This window comes from Sceloporus undulatus, chromosome 1 (assembly GCF_019175285.1).
Source record: "Sceloporus undulatus isolate JIND9_A2432 ecotype Alabama chromosome 1, SceUnd_v1.1, whole genome shotgun sequence".
Classification (NCBI taxonomy): domain Eukaryota; kingdom Metazoa; phylum Chordata; class Lepidosauria; order Squamata; family Phrynosomatidae; genus Sceloporus; species Sceloporus undulatus.
Window position 1 is genome coordinate 367,374,163 of NC_056522.1, and position 19,807 is coordinate 367,393,969.

Below are 19,807 nucleotides of genomic sequence, written 5' to 3' on the forward strand. Positions count from 1 at the left end.
GAGAGGCCACACAGGAGAGAAACCATTCAAATGCCAGCAGTGTGGGAAAGGGTTTGCTCAAAAGTCAGGCCTTTTGGTCCATCGGAGAGGCCACACAGAAGAGAAACCATTCAAATGCCAGGAGTGTGGGAAAGGCTTTGCTCAAAATTCAGGCCTTGTGGTCCATGAGAGAAGCCACACAGGAGACAAACCTTACAAATGCCAGCAGTGTGGGAAAGGCTTTGCTTACAAGCCAAACCTTGTGATCCATCAAAGAGGCCACACAGGAGAAAAACCATTCAAATGCCAGCAGTGTGGGAAAGGCTTTGCTTGTAAGTCACATCTTGTGGTCCATCAGAGAGGCCACACAGGAGAGAAACCTTACAGATGCCAGCAGTGTGGGAAAGGCTATGCTTGCAAGCCAGGCCTTGTGTTCCATCAGAGAGGCCACACAGGAGAGAAACCATTCAAATGCCAGGAGTGTGGCAAGTGTTTTACTTCAGTTGTCAACCTTAGAAATCACCATAGGATTCATACAGGAGAGAAGCCATAGAAATACAAGTGCTGCAGGAAATTTCCTCTCAGTATTCACACTTTTTGAGGCATCATAAAATCCACACTAGAGAAAAAGTGTGGAAATGTGAGGAGTTGAAAATGCTTTTTTTGGTGAGGCAGCCTTCATACCTCTTTACTGTGTTTTCTTCAGCTTTAGTACAATTTTTTAACATTCTTTTTCTTCTACAAAGTATTAGGTTTTAAAGTATCTTGCCTTTACTGGAACATTAAATAAAACTTTGAATTATTTGGAGCATTCTGTATTCTTCATTGTCTATCTAGAATATCTGAAAGACAGCATCAATTATGGAGCATCAGTATTAGTATCAGTGAGGTGCTGCTAGAATTCAAAAGTGGAAATTAGATTTCCATATCTCACAGGAACAACAACATTGATGTTAAAAAAATAATTTAAGAACCCAGGGTTGAAATACTTCTTCTGTATTATTCTGCAAGGTAGTACAAGAATTAATTTTTCTGACATAGAATACTAGCTGAAACATTAATTTAACATTGGATAAATATTTAATTAGTTCATTAATTTAACATTGTTAATCTCACTGCAAAGAGAAGCATCACCACGCAATGAAGCATGTAACACAATTCAAAAATCTTGAAATCTATTAGTTTCATTCAATAATCAATTTGTGGGTGTTTTGGAGAACAGGAACTATGCCAAAAAGTAGAAAGGTATATTCTGACACTAACAAATTCCTATACAGTATAAGCCAGTATTATATTTTATATGCTATATGTCCTGCAGAATGCTGTTTTCAACCCTATTTTGGCACCATAAAGTGTTCCTCATTACTAACTTGCCACAGTCGCAGTCTACCACAAGCTTACATATGTATAGCACTACACTTAAAGCATGACCTTGTACCGGAAGGGAATAACTATATCTTTAAAACTTTTATCAAGGAAAACATTTATAAACAATAGACTGTGCCCCATTCACCTGTCAGTCCTAACATTGCTAAGAGATTTGCCATTGTAAAAATCGCATTGACATTCCTCTGTTTTCACATTACAACTTCAAAGGTCAAATGCAGGCTAATGAAATGTTACTAAAGGAATGAATGGCAGTTTATTGCAAATTTTGCACCATTTTAAACTGATAACCATGAAAATAAAATTATAATTAGCAGGATGTCTGCACTTTACTAGTTAGTTACTTTGTCAAGTATTTGGTCCATTTTCCTAATGGCTATATACACCCATCTCTCTAAAATAATTTGTGTTTCAGATTTATATTTTCCTTCTAAGATTGTTTATTTGATCACTGGACCCATGGTTTTTGTTAGAACTGACAGGGTGGAGGTAATAAATTAATCTTAAAAAGTCAAGTATTAAGACACAAAAATATAACCAAACATCCAGGTTCATGATCCCAAAAAATTAATTCAGTTTTCCAGCACAATGGCTGAGAAAATGAGCAGATCAGAAATGGAACAGTATTGCTTTTTGCAAAGGAAAATTGACATATAAGTTATAAAAACACTTGAAAGGGTAAATCTTAATCCATAAACCTGTATTTTATCATGTAAATATAACTTAAGTTTAAATTAAAACTTTTGGGTAGGGTGGGTTCATCCTTCCTATGTCAGATTTTTGTTAAATAGACTTTTCTTGACTAGCTATCCATAGCTGAAAACATTTTCCCAGAAGAGCATCTAAGGTGCTGACTTCTGTTTTAGACCAGATTTTCAAGCTGGGGTCAGGAAGTTATCATGTATAAATACACATTTATACCTTTTAGAATTATATCTGTCCATCCTGGCTATCAAACGAAATGGAGGAACTATTAGGCCAAACTTGTGTTAATTTACTTGGAAGTAGGTCCTACTGAATGGGCTTATGATCAGTCCCTAAAATGTATCACATTTATATTATTAAAATACAGCCAGCCCTCCTTATCCACGGATATTTTATCTATGGATTCAAGCATCCACAGCTTCAAAATATTCCAAAAAAGTACTACTGTTTCCAGGTCCCTCAGCTCCAGGAAGGGGTGCAGTTGGCGTATCAGACGAAGCTGATAGCAGGCGCTCTTGAAGGTTGCATCCACCTGAGCTGTCAGTTGGAGCGACAAGTCAAGGAGCACCCCCAAGCTGCGAACAGAATCCTTCAGGGGAAGTGTGACCCCATCCAGAACTGGCTGATACAACTCCATTCTTGGTTTCGGGGTTCCTATAGCAAGTACCTCCGTCTTACCTGGATTCAGCTTGAGTTGGTTTTCCCTCATCCAGTCCATTACCGCCCCAAGACAGGCATTCAGAGGAGAGATGCCATCCTTAGTCACTGCTTCAGTCCGAGACATAGAGAAGTATATTTGGGTGTCATCAGCGTACTAATAACACCCCGCCTCATGTCTCCGGATGATCTCACCCAGCAGCTTCATGTAAATTTTAAACAGCATTGAGGACAGAATCGCGCTTTGAGGGACGCCCGATTTGAGCTCCCTCTTGGTCGAACAGCTGTCCCCAAGCGACACCATCTGGAACCTGCCCGAGAGGTAGGATCGGAACCACTGCAATGCAGTGCCTCCAATACCCAACTCTCTCAGGCGTTCCAGAAGGATACCATGGCCAATGGTATCGAAGGCCGCTGAGAGGTCCAAGAGCACCAGCAGAGTCACACTTCCACTGTTGATGCCCAGACGGAGATCATTGACTAAGGCAACTATGGCAGTCTCAATTCTGTATCCCGTCCTGAATCCGGTTTGAAATGGATCCAGAAAATCTGTTTCCTCCAAGACTGCTTGTAATTGATTGGCGACCACTCTCTCGATCACCTTGCTCAGAAATGGTAGTAGTGAGACTGGTCTATAGTTATTTCTATCCAGGAGTTCCAGAGAAGGCTTTTTTAAGAGTGGTCTAACTGCTGCCTCCTTGAGACAGGGAGGCAGGGAGCCTTCCCTGAGGGATGCATTTTTTTAATGTAAGGGACACTATTTTGCTATGCCATTTTCTTTAATGGGACCTGAGCATTCATGGATTTGGTTATCCACGGAGGGTCCTGTTACCAAACCCAGCGGATAACAACTGTGTGTGTCTAGTTTACATAGGAACCCTAGAACACATCCTCCACATGACAAAAAGATCTCCAAGTGACTGAAGCAGTATATCATCTAACAGGTGCTGTATCAAGCAATAGGGAGCCCATTCATCAGTGTGCAAATTCCCAGAGGCCCCGGCCCTTTCACAATCATAGCACTATGATTCCACTTTAACTGCCATGGTTTCTATGGAAGTTGAAGTTTAGAGAGAAATTTGAAAGATGACAAACCCCAGGTTTCTAGAGAATGAGCTCTAAGGCCTCAACAAACTACAAACCCCAGTTTTCCATAACATGCTACCATGGCAGTTAAAGTGGAATCACAGCACATAATTATGTAGTGTAAAAATGCTCCAGAAGAACATGGGAGTGAAGTGTCAATAGAAGATGTGTGACCAATTGCTGCTGCTCTTGCAGTATGCTTTCACGTTGACTCTGGGCAGTTTATGGTGGTGCTATCATAGGGCTTTCTTGGCAAGATTTGATGGGGACGGTTAAACATCAAATCCTCTGAAACTCAGACAGTGACTTTCCCAAGGTCACCTACGGGGTTGCCAGGGATGAGTGGAGATGCAACTCCAGCCTCCTAGTCCATTACTCAAACCATTACATCAAACTAGCTCTAGGAGCTGGTGGAACTGGTATTTGATACAGTCATCTCATGACTTCCCAATGCATGAATGTACTTTTCCATTATCCTGTGTGAATCAAAGCACAATGGATGTGAAGACTGTGTATAGAATGTTTGTTTACCAGTGTCATAACTCAACATCTTGAATTTGAGGAATCCAACACAGAGGAATTGATTTTGGAGGCATTTCTGGCTCCTGATGACCCCCTCCCCAACTAAGATGCAGGTGGCTAAAGCAGCTGAGGGGCCCCTCTTAAGTAGGATGTGACAGATGCTGAAGAGACCCCCGCCCTTTCAAGTCTGGCAAAGAGAGGAGGAGAAACTTCATAGGAACCATCTGTTAAAGAGAAGATGTCATCTCATTAAACACCTGGCATCTGGAGGCAGCTATCTATAGAACAACAGAACAATAGACTCTTAAAGTTGGAAGGGATGAGAAGGGCCATGCAGCTAGTCCACAACTAAAGCAGTCCTGAAATATGCCCATCCAAACTCCGTTTAAAGATCTGCAAAGAAGGAGACTATGACATCCTCCAAGGTAGTTCATTGCACTGCAAACAGATCTTACAGTCAATAAGTTCTTCCTAATGTCCTCTAAGGTAGTCCATTCCACTGTCAAACAGCTCTTACAGTCAGTGCATTCTTCCTAATGTCTATTTTATCCACTGGCTCATGTTCTAGTCTCTTCTTGTTGCTGTTGTTGTTTGCCTTCAAGTTGGTTGAAATTTATGGTGACCCTAAGACAAACTTATCACAGGGTTTTCTGAAGTTAAGTGTATGTGACTGGCCCAAAGTCATCCAATGAGTTTCTATGTGATTTGAAACCTGGTCCCCAGAGTGGTTGTCCAGTCCTCAAGCCACTATATCATACTGGCATGGTGCAGAAGCATAAAACAAGCTGGTTCCATCTTCTGTATGACATCCCTTCAGATATTTAAATATAGCTATTCTGTCACCTATCAGTTTTCCATTCTCCATTTTCCCAGTTCCTTCTGTTGCTCAATAATAAAGCTTGGCTTCTGGATCTTTGATCACATTGGTTGTACTTCTGTGGAGATGTTTCAGCTTATCAATATCCTTCTTAAACTGTGGTGGCCAGAACCGGATACAGTATCCCAGATGAGATCTGACCAAACCAGAATGAAGTGGCACTACTATTTTGCTTCATTTGAACACTATATACTCCTATAAATCATCTAGGACAGGGGTTCCCAACCTGGGGGTTGCTCGACCCTTTCTCGGGGGTCGTCGGGTTGGGAATTCCCCCTGCTTCCCCCTTCCTTCTCCCCGCGGGTGCCGCAAAGGCTGCTGGGGCTTGTAGGGGGCCGAAAATCCCACCCCTTCCTGGCCTCCCAACCAATCAGAGAGGTCGTGGGTGGGACTTCCCTCTGCAATGGGGGTTGCAGCCCAACAAAGGTTGGGAACTGCTGATCTAGGAGCTGAAGAAATCCTTGCTTGTAAGTATTAAATCTCTTCAACCAGTCATACCTTTTAAGTTCTTATGTCTCCTGGAATTCTTGACCCTTGGACTGGCTATATTTAATACCTCCTTGTCTCACCCTTTTTTTGTTTTTGTTATCTAAACTACTACTGGGTAATAACTTATGGATCAGCTAAGACTTTGCACATAAACCTCCCTTCATTTGCTCGTATTACCTAAGCATGACCTGGATTGGAGTGAGATCCTTGTAGCTGCTTCCATCGAGAGAATCTGTCACTTTGGACATTTGTTGCTCAGAGGCATAGGACAACCAGCAGGACTGTGGCATCCTCCTCTTGTATCCAAAGTCCTTTGCCCAGTAACTCCATATGGCTCCATTGACCAATATGCAAATATTCCCCAAAGTATGACAAATGTTGCATCTGCACTGATGAATTAATGAGCTTTGACACTGCTTTAACTGTCATGGCTCAGTGCTCTGAATCCTGGGATTTGTAGTTTGTTGTGGCACTAGAGGTCACTGAAACTACAAAAGTCCAAATCCCAGAATCCCATAGCATTGAGCTATGGCAGTTAAAGCAGTGTCAAACTGCATTATTTCTGCAGTGTAGATGCAGCCAAAGGTTTCTAAGACTGAAGGAAAAACAACAACACACAAACTAGGAGAGCCTACAACAGGTTGCTTTTGCCTGAGTCTAATAGGAAAGATTTCCTCCCCTCATCTCCACCTGCTAATTTGAGTGCAAAGTTCGAACTTCGAACACTGTTTGCTGCAACCGAAATAAGGGCAAAGGGGGAAATGAGTCCCAGTCCTGAGACAAGAGTGGGATACAAATAAATATAATAATGATAATAATAAAGTGGGAGGAGGAGAGAGAAACTGGGACATTTTAAAAACAGCTGAAAAAGTGGGACAACAGAGGATTAATAGGGGCACTGAGACGGTATGCTTCATTTTCTCAATTTCTTTCTTCCTCCTCCCAAAGCTCCCGTTGAACTATGCAAAAAAATAAAAATAAAAATATGGTAGTACCATAAACATGGCAATGCATTATCTACTTGTGCGTCGTGGCCCAGCAGTTGAGTATCAATATGCTAAAATATCTCTCTCTGGCTGGCTTTTCTTCACAAACGAAGATTCAGGAAGGACTCATCCCACACTTTCTATAAGTGTCTTGATGACTAAAAAGGCCGATCCGAGATAAACAAGTTTGGTTGCAGAAAGCACACCAGAATGTCTCCTTGGGTGATGTTTCCAAGTTGTGGTTCTTTCTGTGTTGTCGTTTCTCTTCAAGACTTGTTCGGAGTGAGTTTTCAAAAAAGGCTGCAGCATCGTGGATAGTGCGTCTCCATGCCTCCCAATGCGAGGCCAGGGCAGACCATTGTTGGTGATCAATTTGGTCAAGCCTGAGATGTTGTTTCAGGGAATCCTTGTATCTCTTCTTTGGGGCGCCCCTCTTACGCTGAGTTGTGGTGAGTTCACCACAGAATACTATTTTTGGGAGGTGATGGTCCTTCATCCTAGAAACGTGTCCTGCCCAGCGCAGCTGCATTCTCAACAGCATGGCCTGAATGCTGGTGATCCCTGCTTGCTCAAGGACAGCAACATTTGTCACATAGTCAGTCCAGTGTATATTTAGAATTGTGCATAAACAGCACTGGTGAAAGCGTTCGAGGAGTCATAGGTGTTGGCGATAGGTGACCCATGTTTCAGACGCATAGAGGAGAATAGACAATACAATGGCTCTATACACACTGATTTTTGTGCTTTGTCTCAAGTGTTAGTTACTTCAGACTCTTTTGTGAAGCCTTCCGAATGCACTATACGCCTTTGCTAGTCTGTGATCGATCTCCTTATCAATCTTGGCATCTGAGGAGATGATGCTTCCCAGGTAGGTGAACTGCTGGATGGACTTAAGCACAGATGTGCCTACAGCGATGTGAGGATGGTAGTGTTCTTCCTGTGGTGCAGGCTGGTGGAGAACTTCCGTTTTCTTCAGACTGACTTCCAGCCCAAACAACTCTGCAGCTGTTGCAAAGCAGGATGTTAGGCGCTGCAGAGCTGCTTCTGTATGTGCAATGAGGGCAGGATCGTCATTGAAAAGCAGTGCACAAACTAGATTGTTTAGGGTCTTGGTGCGAGCCCTCAGACGGCTTAAGTTAAACAGGCTACCATCAGTACGGTAGCATATATCTGCCGTTGCCCTTTGGATCATCATGCTGAAGAAGATTGTAAATAGAGTTGGAGCGAGAACACAACCTTGTTTCACACTATTAGTTATTAGAAAGGGCTCTGAGAGAGCGTCGCCATATCTGACTTGACCTTGCTGGCCTTCATGTAGCAGGATAATCATTTTGAGGAATTTGGGGGGGGCATCCTAGTCGTTCCAGGATCTGCCACAGACCTTTTCTACTCACAGTGTCGAAGGCTTTGGTGAGGTCGACAAATGTTACCTAGGACCTTTCCACAGAGGGCACAGAAGTAGGGTCAGTTTGCATTGGTCGATGCGTATTCGCATTATATTGCATTGGTGTTCCACACCTGTGAGCTCAGAATACGTATTGACCAATGCAATATAATGTGAATACGCTTTGGCCAATGCGTATTCACGGCTGGGTTCCGAACTGAAGGCAGCCAGCTCCTCTGTTTTGCGAGTCTGCAAAAATAGTGGATTCACGGGATCTGTATTGATGGCCAGTGCAAAACCTCTGCTGCTTTGGTTGGTGTGTACATCCAATCCGCTGGTTCTCCTGAAGACCAACGGGTTACAAATTTCCCATGATACTGCGCTGGAATTTCCCCCATCTCCTTCCGTTGGCCCTTTCCCCTTTCAGGACAACCACCGGGGCTGGGGAGCGATTTTTCCACTGAACGAGATAAAGCAGAAACCTTTTGTGTCGGGGGGGGGGGAGTTGATGTATATCTGTGTATATATGTATCTCTGTGTGTGTGTGTATATATATATATATATACACATACACACACAAAGATGTGTGTGTAAGCATATACATGCAGCGTTACACTTTCGGCTGCTTCACAGTTTGTGTGTGTATGTATATATATATATGTATATGTGTGTGTGTATATATATATATATATATATACATACACACACAAAGATGTGTGTGTAAGCATATACATGCAGCATTACACTTTCGGCTGCTCCACAGTTTGTGTATGTATGTGTGTGTGTATATATGTATGTGTGTATATATATATATATACACACACACACACACACACAAAGATGTGTGTGTAAGCATATACATGCAGCATTACACTTTCGGCTGCCCCACAGTTTGTGTGTGTGTGTGTGTATATGTGTGTGTGTGTGTGTGTGTGTGTGTGTATATATATATATAAACACTCATACAGACAAATGTGTGTGTACACATAAAAAAAAGGCATCTCACTTTTGGCTGTACCACTATGTGTATATATATAAGTATGTATGTATGTATGTATTTATGTCTGTGCATATACACACACACACATATACAGATGGTGCATACCCCTTTCGTAAGTGGCTAAAGGCAGCAATTCTTGCGATATTACGTGCTAAACAGTGACCTCATTCTTCACCCCAGAAGTTAAAAATGTTGCCCCCGTTCAGAGCCCCACAGAGCATCCGCAAGGCTGCCGATGCGAATTGGACAATACACATTGTATTGGGCTAGTGTGGTTATCCAATCTGCACTTGCCTCACTTTGCCTGAATACGCATTGGCCGATTCGCACAACCTCGATTCGGAAGGCCGCCTAGGTGTGAATGAACAATGCGATATGACGCGAATACGAATCGGCAAAGCGTATTCAGAGAGCGCAGGTGTGAATGAACGATGCGATATGACACGAATACACATCGGCCAATGCGAACTGACCCTACTTCTGTGCCCTGTGTGGTAAGGTCCATAGAGTCCTTTGTTCTGTTCCCTACATTTCTCTTGCAGTTGTCTAAGGGCAAATACCACATCTGTAGTTCTCCTATTAGCTCTAAAGTCGCATTGGCTTTCAGTAAGAAGTTCTTCTGCAATAGCAGGAACTAATCTGTTCAGGAGTATCCTTGCAAGGATTTTTCCAGCGATGGAGGGCAGTGTTATACCTCGATATTTTGAGCAATTGGATTTTGCTCCTTTTTTCTTATACAGGGTGATGATGACTGCATCTCGGAGATCTGATGACAGTTTACCTTTTTCCCAGCAGTTCACAAGGAGCTTGTGGAATTTAGCATGGAGTACATGACCTCCATGTTTCCAAGCTTCAGGTGGAATTCCATCAATCCCGGCTGCCTTGCTGTTTTTCATCTGCCGTATGGCCTTAAGGGTTTCTTCCAAAGTGGGAGCTATGTCCAATTAATTTTTCATGGGTTGTTGTGTCATATGTTGAATAGCTGAGTCTTGCACTACTCGGTTGGCACTAAAGAGGCTTTGGAAATGTTCAGCCCATCGGTTCAGAATGGAAGCTTTATCTGTAATTAGTGTTTGACCATCTGTACTTTATAGGGAGCTTTAGACCTGATATGTAGGTCCAAACACTGCTTTAAGAGCTTTGTAAAATCCTTTGGAGTCACTCAGATCTGCACAATGTTGTGTCTTTTCTGCTAAATTGATCCACCACTTGTTCTGAATGTCTTGGAGTTTTTGTTGAAGTTCACTACATGCGAGGTGAAAGGCTGCTTTTCTTACATGGCAAGATGGCTGAGCAAGGTGTGCCTGGTGAGCAGTTCTCTTCTTTGCCAACAGCGACTGGATCTCTTGGTTGTTTTCATCAAACTAGTTTTGGTTTTTCTTCAGGGAGAACCCTAAGGATTCTTCCACAGACTGCAGGATGCTGTTTTTGATATGTTGCCAAAGCACTGTAGGGGAAGAATCTATAGGGTGGTCTTCAAGTTTTGTTTGCAAATTTGCCTGGAAGTTGTCTCTCATAGCAGCTTGTTGAAGACTTGGAGTCTCCTCTTTAAGATGCCACCCCTCTTAGGTTTGAACTTAAAATGAAGATTTAGTTTGCATCTTACAAGGCGATGATCTGTTTGACATTCTGCACTGGGCATCACTCAAGTATGATGGACATCGCAAATATTTTTTGCCCCCAAACTCTGGAACGACCTGCCGGATGAGATCCGTCAGATAACATCATTAGACAGCTTTAAAAAAGCGGTCAAGACGGATCTCTTCCGGCAGGCCTTTCCAGATTAACCATCCCGGCCCAGGTTCCCAGGTTCCCTGATTCCCTCATTCCTCCCGTGGCCCCATCTTAGAGATGGTTGAGGATCAACAGAGGGATATCAGGGTTTTTAGTTTTAATTGCTGTTTTTATCCTTGATATTGTATTTTTAATATGTTATACTATTTAATACTGTCTTAAGGGGGGGAGGGATAAAGTGTTTTTAATTGTCATATTTTATATTTTACTGTTGTTAACTGGTTTGCCAGAGGGCGGTATACAAATAATAATAATTATTATTATTATTATTATTATTATTATTATTATTATTATTTCTCTGGCGCACTAGGATATAGTCAATGAGGTGCCAGTGTTTGGATCAGGGGTGCATCCAGGTTGTCTTCAAGCTATCTTTCTGCTGAAAGATAGTGTTTATAAGTCAGCTGCTGTTCTGCACAAAACCCTAGCAGGAGGCAACCATTATCATTACAGTTTCCAACATCATGCTTGACTAAAACACCTTTCCAGACTTCGAAGTTCTTTCCTACTCTGGCATTGAAGTCACCAAGAATAATGATTTTATCTTCTGCATGAACTTTTTGTATGAGGTGGTGTAGGTCTGAGTAGAATTTGTCTTTCTCCACAGGGTCGGCTTGCATAGTTGGAGCATATATACTGAAGAGAACAACATGTGGGAGGCGTAAGGAGATGATACGATCAGAGTGACCTGTTGGCAGGGTTTCGAGTTTGGAGGCAATAAGGTTTTTAATCATAAAGCCTACACCTGAAAGACATTTTCAGTTTTGGGTTTGCCAGACCAATAGAGTGTGTAGCTGGCATCATGTTCTTTAAGGCTGCCTTCCTCATGGAGACGAACTTCACTAAGAGCAGCAATGTCAATGTTAAGTCGTGACAGTTCATGGGCTATTAGAGCAGAACAACGCTCAGGACATCCACTATCTGCAGAATCTTGCATGGTTCTGATGTTCCAGCATGCAAGCGTCAGTCTATTTGCACCTTTGGAGGCCATTGTATGCCTTTGTTTCTTTGTCTTTGTTCAACCGCTTCAGAAGATGCCTGTTGGTCACGGCTAGCCAATCGGGTAGATGGGGATGAACTTTTGTTAGGCCACCTTTTCTAGGCCCCTCTCCATATGGAGCAAGCAGTCCTCTCCTTAAAAAAGGCTGCTTGGTCATTCAGGATGCTGCCGAACAAGACTGTCATCTCCCAGGTCAGTCTCAAGCGACCATGGTCGATGGTATCGAAGGCCGCTGAGATGTCTAAGACCACCATCAGAGTTATATTACCCCTGTCGGTGACGAGACGGAGGTCATCGACTAAGGCGACCATTGCAGTCTCAACTCCGTAACCTGTCCTGAAGCCAGTTTGAAATGGGTCAAGATAATCAGTTTCATCCAAGACCGCCTGGAGCTGAGAGGCGACTGCCCTCTCAATCACCTTGCCCAAGAATGGTAACAGAGAGACCGGTCTATAGTTAGTCATAGATAGGGGATCAAGGGAAGGTTTCTTCAATAGAGGCTTTACAATATCCTGTTTCAAAGATGATGGAACCGTACCTTCCCGAAGAGATGTATTTATTATCAGATGGAGGGCAGAATTTATAACATCTCCTCCCTGCACGGTCAACTAAGAAGGACAAGGGTCAAGGGGGCAAGTCGTCTTTTTCACACATCCAAGGAGTTTGTCCACGTCCTCAGTACTTACAAACTCAAATTGATCCAGAATAACCATGTTATCAGAGGCACTGGATACCTCTACTAAATGTTCTGCTCGAAAACTGGCATCAAGATCAGCCCTTATCTGAGAGACTTTGTCAGCAAAGAAGTTGTTAAAAGCGTCACAGCAGGCAATAGTTGGTTCAAGTAAAGGGTTCTGGGTGGCGGGGGTTTGAGTTAATTCCCTGACCACCCTGAACAGCTCTGCCGGACGAGACTCTGCTGACGCAATCCGTGCAGCACAGAACGCATTCCTAGCTGCACTGACTGCCACTCCGTAGGAACGCAACATGTTCTCATGGAGTGTTCTGTCAGATATTTTCTGATGTTTCCGCCAGTAGCGCTCTAGTCGTTGCGCAGCCTGCTTCATCTGGCGAAGATCTTCTGTATACCAGGGTCTTTTCTTTGGAGTGGGCCGGCAAGGACGCTCGGGAGCGATACTGTCTATAGCCCCGGTGAGATTCCTATCCCAGTTGTCAACCAGGGTTTCGACAGCGTCGTCATCGTTCCCAAACATAAAACCCTCTAGGGTGTTTTGGAACCTTTTGGGTTCCATCAGCCTTCGAGGGCGGACCATTGTAATGGGTCCTCCACCCCCGAGGGGTTTATGGATAGTGGCTTTCAGTCCAATCTTGATTAGGAAATGGTCCGTCCATGACAAGGGGGAAATAGCCTTTATTTCCGCCCACGGACAATCTTGGACCGTACTAAAGACTACATTGAGAGTATTACCAGCACAGTGTGTTGGCCCTGAAACCAATTGGGACAGGCCCATGGCTGTCATGAATTCCATGAACAGCCGAGCTGCACCTGTAAGATCTCTTGAGCCGGCCTCGAAGGGGATGTTGAGGTCCCCCAAGACAAGCAGTCTGGGAGACTCCAACACCAGCTCCGAGACCAGCTGTGTCAGCTCGGCCAGGGAGTCTGTTAGGTTACGGGGTGGACGATAAACCAACAGAATCCCTAAACTGTCCTTGGCTTTCAGAGTCAGGTAAATGCACTCGATGTGTCTTAGTTTCGGTACCGAGTTCCTAGTCAAGGTGATGTGACTTTTACGGACCACTGCCACTCCTCTCCCTCGCCCACTATCCCTGACCTGCTCTTTCAACGTGTACCCAGCTGGGAGGGCTTTAGTTGGGTTTTCTTCCATGTCTCCATCTTCCAGAACCATTGTTATACTATCCATTTCAACAACATCCAAACATTTCTCTAACCCTTCTTCTATACTAGGGATCTCTTTACTTCTCCAATATTTAGCTAATGTAATTCTGACTGCCATTATCAGATACAAGAGTGATTTTATGTTTCATCTTAATTCTTTATTATCAACCATATTTAGTAGGCACATTTCAGGTAGTAGTGGAAAGTCTATCCTTTGTATCACCTTATGTATCTCTATCCAGAATTTATTCACTTTTGAACATGTCCACCACATATGATAGAAACTACTCACAGTTTTTTCACATTTCCATCACAACCTGTTGTCATTTATATATATTTTTGCCAATCTATTTGGGGTTAGGTACCATCTATTCATCATTTTATAGAAATTTTCCTTTATATCTGAACAGCGAGTAAATTTTAAATCTTCTCCCCAAGAGTTTTCCCATCCTTTTAATTGAATATTATGTCCTATATTTTGCGACCATTGAACCATACAATGTTTTATCTGTTCTCCTTCTAATTCCAATTTGAGCAAGAGTTTCTAAAATTTAGAAATCTTTTTTCTTCTCTTATGCAATATGATCAAACCTAATTCCGTCTTATTTTGTGTAATTCCGTATTGTTTATCATCTGCTTTATACCTTTCCATTAATTGATAATATAGGAACCAATGAATATCATATCCCTCTAATTTTAATTCCTCCCTTGTTTTCATTATTAATTTCCCATTCTCCACTTTTTTCTGCTGTAACTGTTTATTCCCTCTTGTCTTGAGTTTCCTACACACAACTTCAGTAGTGAACAGAAAACTGACAAAAACCTCATGACTTAAACCTACTTCATTTGAAAACTCAGACAATCCTTTAAACCAGGAGTAGAAATCATGCAGGCCCAAATAGTGTTGGACTGCAACTCCAAGCATTCCTCACCATTGGCTCTGCCAGGTAAGATTTCTGTGACTTAAAGTGCAACAACATCTGGAGGACTGCATCAGGAGGCTCCCTTCCTTTGAACAAAAATCCCATGTTTCTTGAAATTATACACCAGCTACAGCTGTAAATCACAGAGCACTTAGAAATTAATGGTTAACTTTTATGAGCTTGGAGCAGCCAGTATTTTGAATGAAGTACACTGGCTATGGGTTCAAGACACAGAAGGAGAAAAAGCATGTTCTCAAGAAACTCCTGATTAAGATATGGTATTTACCGCTGTGCAGTGTGGTGATGTAATGCCATCGCATAGCCCAAATTACTAAATGCCTCCAGAGGTTGTATATCTCCTCATCTATCTGTTACAAACATATTTAGTCAGCCACATAATCTGTTCCTAGGCATCATACATCTGCTTTATGTGCCTTCAAGTCACCCCATTAATTATTTCTGCAGTGCAGATGTGGTTTCTGTTTACCTATCCTTCTCACAGGTTTGGGATCCTGGAGTCCTGCATGCCATACATGTGCTCTATGACTGCTCTTTGGAGACCTTGTTGTTGTTGTGTGCCTCCAATTCATTTCCAGTTCATGGTGATCCTAAGGCAAACTTATCATGGGGGTTTCTTGGCAAGTTTCTTCAGAGGTGGTTTGCCATTGCCTTTCTCTGTGGCTGAGAGAGTGTGACTTTCTGGAGGTGATCCAGTGCAGTCCATGGCCAAGTGGGGATTTGATCCCTGGTCTCCAGAGTTGCAGTTCAACACTTAGGACTACATGGTTTGATTGGAACTAGAGAGGAAAAAAGAATGCCATCATTAGTGGTTCAGAAAAATGCATATGTTTAAAAGCTATGAAAACACATCTGCTCCCCACCTCAAGGATTTTTTTCTTGAAATATTAATAAAGCTGGATTTTGTCCTCCAAACCCCCCCACATCTGATTAAGAATTTCCCAGTTCAGATTCACTTGACTGGTCTTTGTAGCTGAAAGCTTATTGTTCTATCAGCAGATTGTGTAAAGTGGACTAGCAAAGATGCAAATAACTTTTATTTGTGCCAGCCACGGTGGCATACTTTCCTTAGACTTTTTAACCAGCCTTTTTGACAACCACATATTTTCCCACTGTATTAACAATTCCTGCCTGGGTTGCCATAATCTAGGGAAGCCAGAAACCCATAAGGTCAGTGCATATAGTGGACTGCACTGTAGAGGGAAATATAGAAATGGGAGACAGTCGTGCTGCCTTGGGTTAACAATAATACAATGTTAATTGCCTCCAAACCGTGTCCTTTTTTGAACAGCATAAATAGACATGGCAATAGACCTTTTGTGGTAAAAATGCTGCTGCTCAGTGCCAGGTCAGTGAATGGTAAAACAACTGTCATTTGGGACTTGATCATAGAAATCATAAAATCATGGACTTGTAAAAGATCTCCAAGAACCCCTTTCTGTATGCAGGAACACACAATCAAAGCATTCCCGACAAATGACCATCTAGCCACTTTTTAAAAACCTCAAAAGAAAGAGATTCCACTCTCCAGGGGAATGTGTTCCACTGTTGAAAAGCTCTTACTGTCAGGAAGTTCTTCCTAATGTTTAGGGGGAATCCCTTTTCCTGTAGCTTGAATCCATTGCTCTGGCCCTTTGTCTCTGGGGCTGCAGAAAACAAGCTTGTTCCATTCTTTGTATGACATCCTTTCAAATATTTAAATAGGGCTATTATATCACCTGTTAACCTTCTCTTCTCCAGGCTAAACATACCCAGCTCAATAAGTCACTCCTCATAGAAGATTATTTCCAGACATTTCACCATTTTGGTTGCTCTACTCAGGACACGTTCCAGCTTCTCAACATCTTTCTTGAACTGTAGTGCCCAGAACTGGACACAGTATTCCAGGTGAGGTCTGACCAAAGCAGAATAGAGTGGCACTATTGCTTCCCTTCTAGATACTATACTTCTTCTTCGTGGTCTCTGAGAATCATACAAATGGGTTGTACTGCGCCTGCGCAGTGCTGCTCGGAAACTTCTAGAAGCACTGGGCAAAGTTAACTTTGCAACTTTTAGCAACTTTTTGGTGGTAGCTCCGCCCATCCCTTATAAAGCCCCTGGCTTCCCACTCTTTCCCCAGTTACTTTTTTCCGCAGCGTTAGCTGCTTTGGGAACTTTGCTTGTGCTTTAATACTCTCACTGGACTTTGACTCAGACTGTTCTGGACTACGATTGATCTTGACTACCCCATGTACTGTTGACCTCTTGGCTTGTCTTGACTACACTCTTGGATTTCGGTTTCACTTTGACTTCCGCTCTTCTCATGATGTCTACCACACCCTTTAAGAAATGTGACGTCTGTGGTGGTAAGATCCCTGTTCAGGACCCTCACTCCTCCTGCCTTCTGTGCCTTGGGGAGACCCACAATGCCAAGGCTTGTTTGCTCTGCAAGTCCATGATCCTGCAGGCCAGGAAAAATCAAGAGTCCCGTCTGACCAATGCCATTTACCAGGGAGTCTTAAAGCCTCAAGGAGCCCTCCATTCCGCTTTGGCGCCAACGGTTTCTGCCTCGGTCCCTGCAGTGTCGACTTCCGTGACCCGGAGTCCTGCCACCAGACCAAGTTCAACATTGGTGACTCGACTCCCGGAACGTCTGCGTCAGCATGTCTTTTTCGCCGCCTCAGCCCAAGGTGACTCTGACTACGGATGCTTCCTTGGAAAGTTGGGGCGCCCACATGCTTCCTAGTAAAGGACAAGTGGTTCCCAAGCGAACAGTCTCTTCACATCAACGCCCTTGAGATATTCACTGTAGAAAAGGCCTTGAGAGCATTCGAATCCAGTCTCTGCAACAAGGTAGTCCAGCTCCAGACAGATAACACCACGGTCATGTACTAACTGAACAAGCAGGGTGGCACCAGATCCCGAACCCTGCTGGACATCACAATACGGATCTGGGACTGGTGCATCTCGAGACGGATCCTCCTCCAAGCGATCCACCTGCCAGGAGAGGAGAACGAGCTGGCTGACCAGCTCAGCAGGTCTTCCACTGACTGTCACGAGTGGAGACTCCATCCCAAGACAGTCTCCGTTGGTGGAGAACTCCCCAGATTGACCTCTTCCCGACCGCTCGCAACAGCCACTGTCCCCAGTTTAGCTCCCGGGTGCGCAGCAAGAACTCCCTTAGAAAATATAAAAAGCGAATCATTTTTAAACTTTTTTAACATTTAATTAATTAAAAAAGCACCCAGCCTGGGCCTCTCCTTTCCTCCTTCTTGCGCCTCACCCTATTTTTCTCCTATTTCTCAGCATTTTAAAGGGACCTAGACAAATGCCATAGCACATTTTTGCCCAGAAGCAGATGTTTGAGGGAGCAGTGGTGTACCCCCTGCTTAGGGTGTCACCATGTGGTCCACGACTCCACACCACTGCCTTCTCGGAGTAATGTGCACTGTATTTGCAGATGACCACTCGAAGGAAATTACCGTTCAGGTAAGCAACCTGTCCTTCTTCGTGGTCTCTGCAATCATACAAATGGGTGTGAGACTGGACAAGCTTAGCCACGGTGGAAGGAGTGTCATGAGACCCAATAAACATTCAAACAAAGTGTTGTTTTTTCCACAACAAAAATCTTGAACCAAGAACTGTGTCAGTCAGTCATTTTTGGTACCTCAACAAGTAGCACTTAAACTAGGTAAGTCACATAAATAACAGAAGAGGTCACACAAACCTATGTAAACCATCAGAATGTTGTAACAGCCCAAAATTTGGCAAAGGACACTTTTTGAGAACATGTAACCAAGTGACATGTAAACATTTGCAAACACATGGACTACAGTGCAATCAATGTAACCCTGAGACCAACACTGCCTTCCAAAGGCTGCATTCCCGTTTGGCCCTGGTGTCCAGCCTCTAGTGCTTAATGAAGTCAAAGGCTGGGACCCAAACAGCAACTTTGTAAACATCCTCCAAAGGGCCCCTGTCAAGAATCAGAGGAGGCTGCTGCCACTCTAGTTGCATGGGACCCAACCCTGGCTGGGAGGGGTCTGCCTAACAAGTCATAGCAGAGGTGGATGGTACCAGCCACCCATTGGAAAAACCTCTGCGCAGTCAGGGCAGTCCTTCTTCGGTTCCAAGTAGCATGGAAAGTCTCTCAGAATGGGTCGAACCCATGGTTCTGTCCAAGTAGAAAGCCAAAGCCCTCCGAATGTCCAAAGTGTGTAGACTGCGTTCGACCTCAGTGGTCGGGTTCAAGGCCAGGATAGGCAAAACAAGTCTTGCACATTGAAAGGCAGACCACCACTTTAGGCAAGAAGGTGATGTCGTACAGGGGACGACCTTGTCCTTATAAACCTAAGAAAAGGCTGGTCCCTCCGTAAGGCACAGAGGTTCGCCTGCCTGGCGGGCAGAAGTGATGGCACAAGGAAAGCAGTTTTTCCAAGTCAATAGTCTCAAGTCTGTTGTGGCCATGGGTTCAAAGGGCTTGGATTGTAGGGCGACAGCACAAGTGTCCAGGCTCCAAGCCAGTGCGTGTATTGAGGACCAGGGGGTGAAGGTTGCCACAACTTTCAGGAAATTTTCACACAAGCGGGTCCCTGAAAAAGGAAGGTTTGCCATCAAACTGAAAATGAGAACAGATGGCTGAAAGGTAGCACTTAATAGAAAGTAAGGCACAGCCCTGTGTCCAAAAGCACCCTTAGGAACTCCAGCAGTGCCCCACTGAGTCGTCCACTGGGTGGGAAGAGGCCTCTGTCAGAAAGGAACAAAAGAAATTTTTCCATCTGGAAGTGTAGGACTTTTGGGTGCCGGCTTCTGGGCAGCCAAGATCACATCTGTACCGAGAGGGTAGCGAGGCTAGGGACAGAAGCTCCAAGCCACCCAACGGCAAGCTCTCGATGTCTGGATGTCGAACCCGGCCCTTTGGATCGTGAGAAGGTCGGGTGGAACATCGAGGCAGAGAGAGGTTCTCCTGGAGAGGTGGAGCAGGGACGGAAAACCACAGCTGCTTCGGCCACCAAGGAGTGATCCGGATGGCATCCGAGCAGTCCTCTGTTCATCTTGGAACCCACCCGGGTGATCAGTGGGCACCACACGCAGAGCTCCACATGTCTACAGGCTCTGCGCATCTCTACGACCAAGCGTGCCAACGCACGAAACCGCGTCTCTA

At 43.9% G+C, this 19,807-nt stretch overlaps 1 protein-coding gene across 1 annotated transcript in view; it reads left to right on the plus strand.

Annotated features, from left to right (window-relative positions):
• Window positions 1-532, plus strand: part of LOC121927168 (gastrula zinc finger protein XlCGF57.1-like) — a 124,586-nt gene extending 124,054 nt beyond the window's left edge. The window contains exon 4 of the mRNA XM_042460782.1: window positions 6-532. Coding sequence (XP_042316716.1) covers window positions 6-532 — 527 coding nt within the window. The remainder of the gene's footprint in view (window positions 1-5) is intronic.
• The last annotated feature ends 19,275 nt before the right edge of the window (window positions 533-19,807 follow it).